The sequence below is a fragment of the Neomonachus schauinslandi genome, chromosome 1 (assembly GCF_002201575.2).
Source record: "Neomonachus schauinslandi chromosome 1, ASM220157v2, whole genome shotgun sequence".
NCBI lineage: Eukaryota > Metazoa > Chordata > Mammalia > Carnivora > Phocidae > Neomonachus > Neomonachus schauinslandi.
Window position 1 is genome coordinate 47,557,660 of NC_058403.1, and position 15,948 is coordinate 47,573,607.

At 35.2% G+C, this 15,948-nt stretch overlaps 1 protein-coding gene and 1 pseudogene across 1 annotated transcript in view; one reads left to right on the plus strand and one right to left on the minus strand.

Annotated features, from left to right (window-relative positions):
* SENP7 (SUMO specific peptidase 7) overlaps positions 1–15,948 on the minus strand; it is a 140,537-nt gene that overhangs the window by 38,161 nt on the left and 86,428 nt on the right. Inside the window, exons 7-9 of the mRNA XM_021692359.2 lie at positions 6,061–6,179; positions 1,911–2,095; positions 504–843 (exon numbers count right to left, since the gene is read on the minus strand). Coding sequence (XP_021548034.2) covers positions 504–843; positions 1,911–2,095; positions 6,061–6,179 — 644 coding nt within the window. The remainder of the gene's footprint in view (positions 1–503; positions 844–1,910; positions 2,096–6,060; positions 6,180–15,948) is intronic.
* LOC110582366 lies at positions 9,931–10,445 on the plus strand (annotated as a pseudogene).

Genomic DNA, 15,948 nt, shown 5'->3' on the forward strand with positions numbered 1-15,948 from the left:
CTTTCAAAAACTACTGAGATGAGGGACTCCTGGGTGGCTCAGTTGGTTCAGTGCCCGACTACTGGTTTTGGCTCAGGTCATGATCTTTTGGGTCATGGTATCGAGCCCCTCAGTGGCCTCCATGCTCAGTGGGGAGTCTGCTTTAAGATTCTCTCCCTCTGCCCCTCCCCCAACGTGTGGGCACACACGCGTACAAGCATGCTCTCTCTCTCTAAAATAAATGAATCTTTAAAAAAAAAAAACTACTGGGATGAATTACAGCTCACAATTCTAAAAAAAAAACCCAAAAAACCCTGCTTTCAAGTAATCTATTGTTTACCTAAATCATTATTACAAAATTTATGAACAAAGTCCCAAAACCCCAAGTTTTCTTTTTCTAAAATTAATATATTCCACAGTGATGTCATAAACAGCTATTGCCTCAGCAAAATTTGAGAGGAGAAATAGAACAACTAAGTAAAGCAGAGAAAATTAAAAAACATCATTATCCTACTGTTACTTACTTGGTTCAACTGATATCAAAGATTGGTTCCCCTCACTGTGTTCACTTAAAGCAGGCTTTTCTATTACATTCAATTCATTCTCATCCTTTTCTAGCAGGGTAGAATTCCCCACAGTATCAGTGGAAATAGAGCTCTCAAAAGTTTCAGTGGTTGAACAGTCAGAGGTACTTTTGGGAGCAGCACTCAAAGCCAACTCCTGACTATTAAGCGAGGATAGTTTAGCAATATCACTTTCTATAGGTTCAGGTGTAATTTCCTCAAGCACTTTTGAGTCTTGATGATAGTTTTCACTTGACTTTTTAAATTCAGCAGATGCTGTTGAGTCATTTTCTTGTCTTTTCTGAACATAAATGCATACAGAAAATTAGCATTAGTTAAATTTGGCTAAAGAATTTTTTTTAAGTTTAAATTCCTAAAGAATATAAAAGTAAAAATATTGTATCATTTCTATAAATACAGGGATAGAAAACTACACAATTATACTGTATTACTCTTGCTAGGGTCTCCCAAGTAAAAAGACAGAATTTGATCTGTCCAATCAGATACCCAAATATTTTTTTAAAAGGCTGCAATATGGAAACTCCCATATTTACAAGTGGTTCAGGTGGTTTCCCACAACCTAAGTCAACTTTAGAGTATGAAAAAGTCTTTTTTTTACAGTTTTATTTTGTAAAAGTAATGAGGCCAAATGACGTCATGTGACTTTATTAACAAAGACAAAAAATTAAAAACTTAAAAGGATAACAATTTGAAAAAATATCAAATCAATCACTGACTTCACATCTCTATTACCGTTTAAATCTTAACCATATTTATAACTCAAAGCTACTGAAAAGTCCTAAAAGGCCTGTGAATTAAAGGAGTAAAAAATTCTCTTTACTTTTATTAACTGTACACTAAGTTTTGAAAATAGGTAGTATGTGCATGAAGTATGGTAATTCTTCACTTTCAACAGATTCCCTAAACCCAAGGTAGAGAGTCTTAAAGAAGTTGGTAAGTAAATTACTACTGATAAAAGAAATCTGGTAATAATTTTACACAGCATATGAAAAAGCAACTGACTGGACAATATGAATAGAGTATTAATAATATCTGGTTAAAATAAGGGAAAATAAAAGAGAACAAGTCCAATGGATATATACCAAAGTAAGGAGTGCTATCAGAGAAGGAGCATTTTTAACTTTTTTACTTGTTCATAAATTTTGAAATTTGTCCCAAAAGCTATATTACTAAAAAACATTTAAGTTATTTTTTAAAAATCAAACAGAGAATCAAAAAAATAGGCAAACAAAAGAAAGAAATCTAATGATAAAAGCAGACAGTTATAAGAACATCATTTGGCCACAGTAAATTCATTTTTATGATAGAATAAATTATTTCATATGATATCTAAATACCTCTACTTACTATCTGTCCTGCTGATTCATACAACGCAGAAGAAGAATTATGAGAATCAGGTAAATTACTTCTAAGCCTTTTCTTTCTTTTCCTGGGAGTCAGAGCAGGTTCCATTTTTGAATCAGAAAATATATCATCCTTATTTCTGCTCCCTTCTTCAAGATGATCACAAACTCTACTTCCACTACTGAGGTCTTAAAAAACAAGAGAAACATAAATATGGCCAAAAAGTACAGAAAGAATCCCTTTTAGAAGACCTCAAATAAACATCATCAAAATTGCTGTACAACTTCCAAAGCTAATCTAAAAAGAAGTTCACTGTTACATTCTCATACTGACATGGATGAATATAAAGAAATACCCTATTTTAAGTTGCATACAGAAAGTAAATGTTCATTGTACAATAAATGAGAAAATATATAAAAAGAGAGTATTCTTTAGTAACCAAAGCAATGCAATCAAACTGTTTTTCCTTTTCCTATAATTACATTTGATTGTAATACAAAAAGAACGGGGAGTGTTAATAAAATTTGGAAAATTCACATTTTAAAATGTCTTGATAATTCATTGTGATTCTAGAAATTAGTCGTCTTTTTAAAATTTAAGTGTTATATACATGTGTGTATTTTTTTAAGTGAAAAGAGACAATAATTATGAGTATTAATCACTGCTCTTTTAAAAGGAGCCAAAGGACGCCTGGGTGGCTCAATTGGTTAAGAGTCTGCCTTCGGCTCAGGTCATGTCCTGGGATTGAGTCCTGCATCAGGCTCCTTGCTCATCAGGGAGCCTGCTTCTCCCTCTGCCTGCCACTCCCCCTGCTTGTTCTCTCTTTCTCTCTTTCTCTGACAAATAAATAAATAAAAGCTTTAAATAAATAAATAAATAAATAAAGCGAGCCAAAATATTTTACCTCAGCAGCAGACTATCATATGTGATCATTCACAAAGCTATCAATTTGGTTCAGTTTGTTTCTTCTTTTTAAAAATCAAGATCTCATTTTAAGTATCCAATAAATCTACTCCTCTACAGATAAAGAAATGTTCCCTTTTTTAAATCAACAAAGCATTATTTGAAACCCATGTCAATTACTAAAAATGCTTAGTATTTCAGTTATCAAATATATGTACTATACAAAAATACCTTCCAAAAGGTTCTACCTAACTAACTGAAGGTTATCCTGAATTATATTGCTTTCTGAATCTACATAAGTACCAACTCAAAGTTTATGTAAACAAAATCCCAAAGCAGCTTCCTTGAATTCATAACTTACAATTCATGTAACACTTACTGGCCTGACCTCTTCATTCATTCAAAGTTCTTCAATACTACCCACCTTCTCTTCAAACTATTCTTGCCCTTACTGTTGCTTCATAGGCACCTAATAACTAACATTCATAATATCTCTTTGTCATTCCTTAAAAGGCAGGCATTGGGACAGGATTGAGGGCAAAATTCCAAGATGGTCAACGGTCTTCCAATTTCCAAAGAAAATACTCTTTACTCTATCCCCCAGAAAAATAAAATCTCCCCTAAAACATCAACATAGTATTTTGAACAGCACAATAGCTTTTTGTTGTTGTTGTTAACTTTGTAAACCAGAAAGATAGTCAAATACAATTTCTACATATATGTGCTATGTCAAATTACAATTTCTAAACATAAATACTATAGCAAAAAGACTGAGGAAAGGAAAGGGGCTTGAGAAAAACCCTATTATACAGGAGTTTTCCCTCAAACAGTTTATTTACTATTCACACATCAGCCAAGACTATCTCATGGAAAACTAGAATAAATTTATTAGACAGAGCTTGCTGTTATAAAAACAGGATTCTACCTACATAATATATACAATTTAATGCACAAATTTTACTAGTATATAAAATTAAAGAAGTGACAAATTCTTATAAACAAAAGAATATTAAATATTTCCAATACAGGGGGGGCGCCTGGGTGGCTCAGTCGTTAAGCGTCTGCCTTCAGCTCATGTCATGATCCCAGGGTCCTGGGATCGAGCCCCGCATTGGGCTCCCTGCTCCACGGGAAGCCTGCTTCTCCCTCTCCCACTCCCCCTGCTTGCGCTCCTGCTCTCGCTGTGTCTCTCTCTGTGTCAAATGAATAAATAAAATCTTTAAAAAAAAAAAAATCTCCAATACAGGGGTGCCTGGGTGGCTCACACAGTACAGCATACGACTCTTGATCTCGGGGTTGTGAATTTGAGCCCCACGTTGGGTACAGAAATTACTTAAAAAATCTTTAAAATATATATATATATTTCCAATATATCATTTTCATAAAAGTAAATTCCACAACACAAACTTAATGTACTACAAAAGAATGGTACACTTGGGAGTTGAATTCAGAATTCCTATTAATTTATGGGCTTATGTTAAAAAACTAGTATTGGGGGATGCCTGGGTGGCTCAGTCAGTTAAGTGTCCAACTCTTGATTTTGGCTCAGGGTCATAAGACTGAGCCCCACATCAGGCTCCACACTGGGCATGCAGCCTGCTTAAGATTCTCTCTCTTCCTCTCCCCCTACTTGCTCAAAAAAAAAAAAAAAAAATTTAGTAAAAAAAGACTCTCCCTCTCCCTCTTTGCCTCCCCACCTCTTTCCCTCTCTAAAAAAACAAAACAAAACAAAAACTGGTATTGGACACAATTATCCATAAGATGGAAACATAGTGAGTTTCAATCAAGTTTCAATAGCTACTTTTCTTAAAAACATTTTATCTCTGAAGAGAACCTTCCAGGGTACTAGGAACTATAAAGTGTTTCTTTTATCAAGCATTTTTTTCCCTGCTAAGTCTAAAATTCCACTGTGACTTTGAAGTAATACTGAAGGGTACAAATCAGAACTTTTTATTCAACTATTCCTACTCTATCCAGGAAATCAGTAGAATGTGAGGGTTTAACAGTGGTGTCTAGATAGTATGTGAATGGAGACCACTTGTAAAAATACTTTTTATTTGGTAATTAATGAGAATTATTTGTGGAAAAAGTACAATTCATAAGAAAATAAATGTCTTTTATTATGTGTAGCTAGTGCTTAGTGACCAATTGAAAGATTATGTATACAATTACACTGCTCTCTCTAGATTGCTCTAGTAAGAGTTGAAGCTGGTTATTAGTCTAGTTTCTTTTTAAGTTTTCCTCTTCTGAAAAAACGCTACTAAAAATTGTAAATAGCTGTGCTTCAAATGAAGTACAAAGAATTTTTTGCATAGTATCATTAAAGAACCATCTTTTCCGGGGCGCCTGGGTGGCTCAGTTGGGTTAAGCGACTGCCTTCGGCTCAGGTCATGATCCTGGAGTCCCGGGATCGAGTCCCGCATCGGGCTCCCTGCTCGGCAGGGAGTCTGCTTCTCCCTCTGACCCTCCTCCCTCTCATGCTCTCTGTCTCTCATTCTCTCTGTCTCAAATAAATAAAATCTTTAAAAAAAAAAAAAAAGAACCATCTTTTCCAGTGAATAATTTATAAAATCATTCAGAAAACAAAGTATCTCAACTAGTTTCAAGCAATCAGTAATCCAAGAGACCCCTGAAGATGTTAGTTCCATATCTGACTAATGTAGTAAATTGTTTTGGTGCAAATTTTTGTAAATTATTTTAAAATCTTAAAAGAAAGACAAAAAGGAGAAAAGTCAATTCATTAACCCTACATGCAAGGAGGCCTAAAAAGAATTTTCAGAAGTCTGGGATGTATTTACCTTTAAATTTGCTAATAGTGGCTTGTACTGGCATCCTCCTAGAGTTGAGAGAAATTCTAATGAATAAAGAATGTATGTCATAGGAGGATAGACAGTGGGAAGCTAAGAATAATAACTGAGTTAGCAGCAATATCAATTACCAGAAATATCCATGGAAACAACACTTATAAATAGCCAAACTAACATTCTAACTGTATAACTGTATACCCAGCCCCAACAACAACAAAAGAAATAATATTCAAATTTAAATTATAGACTTAGTAAATAAATCAAGAAATGTATACCATAGTGTACAAATAACAAATTTAGCAATTTTCTTTGTGTTGCTAAATAACCTCCCTTTACTTTCACAAATCCTTTAAAGTTTAAATAAAGTTAACCATAACTTAAAAATTATTAGAAATGCAAAAGATAAAAATTCAAATGACAACAAATTTCTAAGGTTCACAAACCTTTAGGTTGAGCATCAGATACTACAAGAGAAATGCCATCATCATCTCTTTGCTTTTCTTTAGTGTGTGAAGCCTGCTTTGCATAATTATTATCTACTGTCTTACTTGGTTGGGAAACCCTGCAAAAGAAAATAATATTATATTCAACTCTCCTATATCCAAATGAATTAAGAAGCCAGTTGATTTATATTCAAGATAAAACCCAGTTTTACAGGTTACAAATACAGTCCCATATAGCAGTGTATATGATCTGAACAGAAGAAAGAATATTGAACTAACATTTGAGAAATAAGTTCTCATCCCTATTCTACCATTAAATTCTCCCTATTTCTTCGGAGGGAAAAAAGATATGGACACCACAGGATTGGGTACAGGCAAATGAGCAAAAGAATGATACAGGTATTAAATACATCAAAGAGGGGTGCCTGGGTGGCTCAGTCGTTAAGCGTCTGCCTTCGGCTCAGGTCATGATCCCAGGGCCCTGGGATCGAGTCCCACATCGGGCTCCCTCCTCGGGGGGAAGCCTGCTTCTCCCTCTCCCACTCCCGCTGCTTGTGTTCCTGCTCTCGCTATCTCTGTCTTTGTCAAATAAATAAATAAAATCTTTAAAAAAAAAAAAAATACATCAAAGAGATTTAAAAAGTAAAAATTCCATGAACAAAAGTACATAAGCACATCTATATGTAATCAAAAAATAATAACCCAAAGTAATTGTTAATATGTTTCAGTCATGGTTCACATATTAAAAATTAAGTACAAAATAAAGTTTGGAGTGTGGTAACAAATTTTACCTACAGAAGGAATAATTTATATTATAAGGTACTCATTAAATTTATAAAATATAAGGTTGTATGAAAAACAAGTTTTGACATGATAAGCACAATATTACTATAAATGAAAACTTAATACAATATTAGTAGGGGACTTCAGCACCCCACGTTGAGCAATGGATAAATTATCCAGACCCCCCCCCCAAAAAAACAAAAAAAAATCAACAAGAAAACATTGGTCTAAAACCGTACATTAGACTAACTGGACCTAACATGCATTTATAGAACATGCCATCCAATAGCACCAAAATACACAATTCTTTTCAAGTGCATATGGAACACTCAAAATCATATGATAATCATAAATCATAATGATAGACTACAAAAAACAAGTCTTAGCAAATAAATAAGACTGAAAGCATACCAACTATCGTTAACCACAATAATATTAAACTAAAAATCAGTAACAGGAGAAAGCTAGAATATTCACAAATATATGGAGATTAAACAATATGCTCCTGAATAAGTTGTCAAAGAAGAAATCAAAAAGGAGATCAAAAAATACCTTGAAGTAAATACAAATTTAAGTACAGCATATCAAAGCTTACTAAACACTGCAAAAAACAATTCTAAGAAGGAAATTTATAGTGATAAATGCCTACATTAAGAAACAAAAACTCCAATAAACAACCTCACTTTACACCTCATGGAACTAGAAAAAGAACTAAGCCCAAAGTTAGCAGAAAGAAGGAAATAACAAAGATCAGAGCAGAAATAACAAAAACAAGAAAAATGATAGAAAAGATCAAAATGGGGTGCTTGGGTGGCTCAGCTGGTTAAGCGTCTGACTCTTGGTTTTGGCTCAGGTCATGATCTCATGGGTTGTGGGATCAAGCCCCACACTGGGCTCCATGCTCAGTGCAGAATCTGCTTGAGATTCTCTCCCTCTGCTCCTTTCCCCACTTGAGCACACTCTCTCAAAAAATAAATCTTTTTTTTTTTTTTAAAGATTTTATTTATTTGACAGAGAAAGACACAGCGAGAGAGGGAACACAAGCAGGGGGAGTGGGAGAGGGAGAAGCAGACTCCCTGCCGAGCAGGGAGCCCGATGCGGGACTCGATCCAGGGACTCCAGGATCATGACCTGAGCCGAAGGCAGTCGCTTAACCAACTGAGCCACCCAGGCGCCCCAAAAAATAAATCTTTAAAAATATATATTTAAAAAAAAAGACCAACACAAGTAAGACCCAGTTTTTTGAAAAGATAAACAAAACTGCCACACTTCCTGGTTTCAAACTATATTACAAAGCTATAGTAATTAAAATAGTATGGTATGGTATAAAAAGAGACTCCTAGGTCAAAGGAACAGAATTGAGAGCCAGAAATAAATCCACACATATATGGTCAATTAATTTATGGCACAGGAGACAAGAATATACAATACAGAAAGGAGAATCTCTTCAATTAATAGTGTTGGGAAAACTAGACAGTCACACGCAAAAGAATGAAACTGGATCCCTGCCTTACACCATACATAAAAATCATTTCAAAATGAGTTAAAAACTTAAAACATAAGACCTGAAGCCATATAACACCTAGAAGAAAACATGGTCGTAAGCTCATTAACATCAGTCTTAGCGATGAAGCACAGTGAACAAGTGAGACTACATCAAACTGAATAAGGAACAGGCAAGGTTAGGCAGGAAGAGACAGGCAGGGGGCTACATAATCAGGCTAGCAGAAATCCCAGATTTGGAGAAATGTTGTAGATGAGATATTAACCAGGGAGAAGGGATACTTCTTTGTTCTAAATAGAGACAGGATATTCTCATGATATTTACCAATCTACCATGTTGGTTCTAAACATAGACAGGATATTCTCATGATACTTACAAATCCACCATGTATTGACAAGAAATTTACCAAGTTCCCTGGTCAGTTTTCTATAAAAGACTGACCTTAAGAGCCCTCAGGGGCAACCGGTTCCAGACCCTTCTCCCTCTAGAGAGATTTTTTCTTTCCTTTCTATTCTCACCTTCACTTAATAAACCTTCACCTCACTTCACTTCACCCTTTTGTGTCCCCAAGATTCATTTTCGACTGCATGAGACAAGAACCCTGCAACCCTGCAACAAAACTAAAAAACTTCTGCACAGCAAATGAACCCATCACCAAAATGAAAAGGCAATACATGGAATGGGAGAAGATATTTACAAACCATATCTCTAATAAGGGGTTAATATCCAAAACATATAAAGAACTCATACAACTCAATAGAAAACTTTCTATTAAAAAGTGGACAGAGGGTGCCTGGGTAGCTCAGTTGGTTAAGCATCTGACTCTTGATCTCAGCTTGGGTCTTGATCTTGGGGTGGTGAGTTCAAGCCCCATGTTGGGCTCTATGCTGGGCTTGGAGCCTACTTAAAAAAAAAAAATGGGCAGAGGAACTGAATGGACAGTTTTCCAAAGAAGACCTACAAATGGCCAACTGGTACATGGAAAGGAGTGCAACATCATTAATCGTCAGGGAAATGTAAATTAAAACCACAATGAGATACTACATCATACCCATCAGAATGATTATTATCAAAACAAACAAAACACTGATACCACATGTTGTAAAAATGTAGAGAAAAGGGAACCCCTGAGCACTCTTGATGGGAATGTAAATTGGTGCAGCCACTGTGAAAAATACTATGGAGGTTTCTCAAAAAATAAAAAATAGATCTGCCATATGATCCAGCTCTTCCACTTCTGAGTATTTATGCTCAGGAAACAAAATCATTATCTCAAAAAGATATCTGCACTTTGATGTTCAGTGCAACACTATTACAAGAGTCAACACATGGAAACAACCTAAGTGTCCACTGACAGATGAATGAAGAAAATACACACACAGAAATATTATTCAACCACAAAAAAAGAGACAAATCCTGCCATTTGTAAGAACATGGATGGACCTTGAAGGCATTATGCTAAGTGAAATAAGTCAGAAAGAAAAAGACAAATACTGTATGACCTGACTTATATGTGAGATTTAAAAAACAAAAACAAAACAAACAAAAAACACCAGGGAGTGGCCAACAGCGTGCAGAGCAATATGCCTAAGTCTTACTGTAACCGGCACAACACATACCCCATCCATGACTCTCCATCTGTCAGAAAAACACAGTACAGTGGTAGGAAACACAAAGAGAATGTGAAAGACTACTATCAGAAATGGATGGAAGAGCAGGCTCAGAGCCTGATCAACAAAACAACTGCTATATTTCAATAAAACAACTGCTACATTTTCAACATTTCAACTGCTATGTTTCACGAAACCTCTTAGGCAATTCTTTGCTCCTCCTCCTGCAGGAGCAATGATCCCACTTCTCCCCAGTCTCCTGGGTCTTCCTCACCCTGGTATGATGCCAACACCCAATAGGCGGTCCCTCCCATAAAGCCAAAGATGGACCCTCCTCCTCCTTGGATGATGCCAATGGACCTGCTCCTGTAATGAGGCCACTTCTGGGAAGCCACATGCCAATCATGCCTGGGCCCCCAGTGATAAGACTTCCTACCCAGCCCACGACGGTGCCCACTTGGCCAGGAATGACTCAACCAGACAGATAAAGAGAGATGGGAACCTCTTTACATCCATTTTATACTACTTTTTCTACTTCACCAGGAGATCATGGTGCTGTGACTTTGGGTGTTTTCTAACAGCATGACAAGGAAGACTTGCTCCCCCTTCCTATCAAAGACAGAATAGTTTTTGCAGGGGAGTTCGTATGAACAACAACAACAAAAAAAGTAGTTTTCATATGTATTGTGAAATGTGAAAATAAAATTGTCCACTGTTTTAGTTCAAAAAAACAACACTTAAATACAGTCAACAGATTGGTAGTTGCAGGGGGTGGGGAGGCTGGAGAGAAGTGGGTGCAAATGGGTAAGGTGGTAAAAAGGTACAAGTTTCTAGTTTTAAGACAAGTTAAGTGCTAGGGTATAATGTACATGCAGCATGGTGACTATAGTTAATAGCGTATTGTACGTTTAAATGTTGCTAAGACAGTAGACCTTAGAAGTTCTCATTACAAGAAAAAAAGTAACTATGCATGCTGATGGATGTTAACTAGATTTACTGTGTTAATAATTTCACAATATAGACATATATCAAATCGTTATGTTGTACACCTAAAGCTAATACAGTGTTCTATCAATAATATATCAAAAAAATTAATTTTTAAAAATAAATTGATAGGGGCACCTGGGTGGCTCAGATGGTTAAGCGTCTGCCTTCAGCTCAGGTCATGATCCCAGAGTCCTGGGATCGAGTCCCACATCAGGCTCCCTGCTCCTTGGGAGCCTGCTTCTCCCTCTGCCTCTCTCTCTCTCTGTCATGAATAAATAAATAAAATCTTAAAAAAAAAAACTGATAGAAACAATTGGGAAAACAATTTAGTACTAATTAAAATAGCCAAAGAATGAATGAAATCTTTACATACAATACTCTCATTCATAATAAATTTTTTTCTTTTTTTATAATAATTTTTAATAAAACAACTCATTATGGTAGTAAAGTAGGCAAAAATTGTGAAGTAAAAAACTATAAAATTACTAACCTATATCATTCTCTCAGAACACATTATATAGTAATTACTGCATTTTCAGACCTATTTAACAATATGGAAATTTTTACACCATTTATTAGGATTAAAAAAATCAGATACCAAGAATAAATCAAGGATCCCCATACAGTAAACTATAAAACATATACAAATGACCACAGGAAGATTGTGGAGTAGGAAGTACCTACCATCTTGCCACCTAGACAACAGCACACTGGTAGAATCTGTCTGATATAACTATTTTGGAATTCTGGAGTCTACTAAAGGCCGCAACTACTAGTCAAAAAGTTCAACAATAAATTGCAGTTAATTTCAATTTGAGCTCCAAAGGTAGTAGCAGTGACCCAGTCACGTACCTCTAGGAACAAAGCAAGCAGCAAAGCCCAAGTTCCTAAAACAGTTTGCACAGCTTACAATTACCAAGGTAAGCAAGAAGGACCTTATTCTCCACAAATATTGGGAATCTGTATTCTGATCACCGATGGCTGTTTCTGCTCATGGATGAGCAGACATAGAGAAAGACAGCCACTGTTGCAACAACCACCACCAATGTCGCAACATTTTTCCCATTCAGCGAAAACGACTTCCGGGAGACTTACAGGGTTAGCATCTATTTTGTTTTATTCTCCCCCCCTTCATTTTTCCCATTTTCTCCTTTTGGGAACCAAATTTTTTTTTTAAGATTTTATTTATTTATTTGAGACAGAGAGAATGAGAGAGAGAGAGCACATAAGAGGGGGGAGGGTCAGAGGCAGAAGCAGGCTCCCTGCCGAGCAGGGAGCCCGATGCGGAACTCGATCCCGGGACTCCAGGATCATGACCTGAGCCGAAGGCAGTCGCTGAACCAACTGAGCCACCCAGGCGCCCCGGGAACCAAATATTTAAGGATTGCAGTATTAGAAAATAATCACATATACAAGGGAATTCAAAAAGTCACAAAAATTACTAGGGAAAGACATAAGCTCAGGAAAGACCTGGGAAGACCTTATGTTTACATATCAAGCTGATGTGCGGAACAGAGACAATTAAAAACAACAATTAAAAGGCAACAATTAAAAAAAAAAGGAAAGAAAGAAAAAAAAACCCAGCAAACCCTTGGGAAGGGGAAGAATCTGATTTCCAAACTTACTATAAGATTCAAGTGCTGTGTTTTCAACAACAATAACAACAACAAAAAAATCACAAGGCATACAAACAAACAGGAAATCATGGATGATTCAAAGAGAAAAAAAATAAACCAAAAGAACATGCCCCTGGGAAAAAATCCAGAAAGCAGACTCAATAGACAAAGACATTATAACAACTATCTTAAAGATTCTCAAAAAGCTAAAAAAAAAAGTCTTGGACAAAGTCAAGAAAATAATCTATGGGTAAGTGAAAATATCAAGAGATGAAATGTATTAATAAATCAAAAGGAAATTATGGAGCTAGAAAGTATAATAACTAAAATGAAATATTCACATGGGTCACCTGGCTCGGTCAGTTGGGAGAGCATGCAACTCTTGATTTTGGGGTCGTGAGTTCAAGCCCCATGTTGGGTATAGAGATTACTTAAACTTAAAAAAAAAAATTAAATTAAATTAAAAATTCATTACAGGGACTCAAAAACAGATTTGAACAGGCAAAAGAAACAGTCCATCATCAGTACTAGATTTAGGGAAGGGAAAGGGAAAAGAAATAAAGAAAGATAACTTGAAGATATGATCATAGAAATTATCAAATCTGAGAGACAAAAAAATTTGAGAAAGTCAACAGAGCCTAAGGGACCTGTGGGACACCAACAAGTGGACCAATATATGCAACATTGGTATCTCAGAAGGAGAAAAAATAAAGGAGCAGAGAAATTACTGAAATAAATAATCACCAAAAAATTTCCAAATTTGATGAAAGACATGAATATAAACATCCAAGAAGCCCAAGGGACTACAAGCAGAATAAACTCAATGAGGCCTGTACCAAGAAACAATGTCAGAAAACAAAGGCAAAGAAAATCTTGAAGGTCCCAAGGAAGAAGGAACTCTTCACATACCAACGATACTCCATGAGATTTCTCATCAGTAACCATAGTGGCCAGAAAGCATGGGGTTGGTATATTCAAAGTACTGAAGGACAAAACTGTCAACCAGAAATCCTGTACCTGGCAAAACTATCCTTCTTTTTCCAGTTAAGTTATAAAGTTAGGTTGATGATTTTAGATATTTCTTCTTTTTTAATGTAAGCATCTACAGCTATATATTTCTCCTTTAGCATTGCTTTTGCTGCATCCCATGTTTTCATTTTCATTCATTCCTAAGCATTTTTTAATTTCCTTGTGATTTCTTCTTAGACCCACTGGTTGCTTTAAGTGTGTTAATTTCCACCAATTTTTGAGTTTTCCAGTTTTCCTTCCATTAGTGATTTCTAACTTCATACCATATGGTCAGAGAAGATCAGAGAAAATATTTGAAAATCATATTTCTGATAAGATATTAATATTCAGAATATACAGAGAACTCCTAAAACTCAAAAGTAAAACACAGCATGATTCATCAAAGGGCAAAGGACTTCAACAGACATTTCTCCAAAGAAGATACATGAATGGCCAACAAGCACATGAAAAGATGTTCAGCATCACTAATCATTAGGGAAATCCGTATCAAAACCACAATGAGATATCACATCACACCCATTAGGATGGCTATTATGGAAAAAAAAAAAAGGAAAATAACAAGTTTTAACAAGGATGTGGAGAAACTGGGACCCTTATGCACTGCTAATGGCAATGCAAAATGGTATGGCTGCTATAGAGAACAGTACAGTGGTTCCTCAAAAAATTACTAATAGAATTAACGTATAATCCAGAAATTCCACTTTTGGGTAGATAGCAAAAGAACTGAAAGTAGAGATAAAGACACTTGCACACCAATGTTTGTAACAGTATTATACACAACAGCCAAAATGTGAAAGCAACCCAACCACCCAAAGATATTTATACCAGACTACAGACAGGCAAAAAACAAATCAGAACTTCATTTAGGAAAGTAATCTCTAGACAGTTGTTCTGAATCTGATATCTCATATAAATCACAAATTAAAACACCACTTAACTAACCTATTTCTATACCTGGGACCGAAGAAGTCTTTCCAAGGATAAACTAACATATTTTACAAAATAAAATTTTAAGTTTACATACTACAGAAGATACTATAAACAAAGTGAAGCTGACAAATAGGAAACTTGAAAAAATTTTTTGCAACACATATAACAAAGCGTTAATACCTTTAATAAGAGTTCTTACAGTCAATAACAGATGGAACACCCCAATACATACAAAGACTAAGAGAAAATACAAAATCCATCTTCACTAAAAATAAAAAATGACTGAAATGAAAGCAATTTCATGTAAAGTTGTATTTATTTTTGCCAACAGGTTATCAAAAATTTTTTCAATGAAAACACTTAATTCTGGTTAGAATATAAAAGAATGGCACAGAATTTATAAAAATACACAAACTTACTGTAGCAATGCTATACAAAGAAAAATGAAAAATATCCTAAATGTCCACTCATAAGCAAGCACATATTTGCAAAAGGAGATATATCTCTATGTATTGATTGGCAAACTATCAAGTTACAAGAGAAAAGCAAATTTTCTCATTTACTCTCCAGCATACCTAGGCATTATTATGTTATTTCACAGATGAGGTAAACTGAGGCATAGAGAAAGAAGTTAAACAAATAGACTGAGATAAAATTCAACCCCATACTAAATAAGTTAGTATAGGTATAGCATTTATCACAGTGTAATATCATAATGAAGACTTAATAAATATTAGTTAAGTTTTTAAAGGAGTAATAGAAAGCTTAATAAATTTCTGTATTTTCAAATAATAAGTTGCCATCTAGAAAAAACAAATATGCTACTTCAGAGAGACCATTTTAATTCAAACTCCTTTTCACCCTTGGTGTTTTCTTACGATTCCTGTATTTTTGGTATAAAATACAGTATTTTTTTCCTGCATAAATTCTATTCGAGTTGTCATTATAGTAATAATAACAGTTCTGAACACTAAAGATAGGCTAAGGCTAAAATAAGACTTTTAGCCTTTATAAAACATTTTTCCATAGGTTTTATCAAGGGCATAAGTGCTAGATTTTCAGAGAAAACTTCCTCATTTTCAGTCATAACCCCCATTCTCCTACCCACCAATTTTCAGTTGTTAATTGACATTATAACTTTGTAACAAAGAGTTGGCATATTTACCACATTCTTCGCAATAACGACAATAACAATAATGTCAGAATATCACGTCTTCTCACAAGATCTAAATAATTTCTATTTACTCTTCCTGATTTTAAGATAGGCAGGCTGGGAGGAGGCTGGTTACAGCAAGAATCCCATCCTTGAGCCTACCCTGTGTTCATGCTATATTCAGTTTTAATCAGGCACATCTACTGAAGTCATGGTATGGCCATACCTGCAATTTATTTCCATGAGGCACTCTGGATTCTCCTCAAAACGAATTCA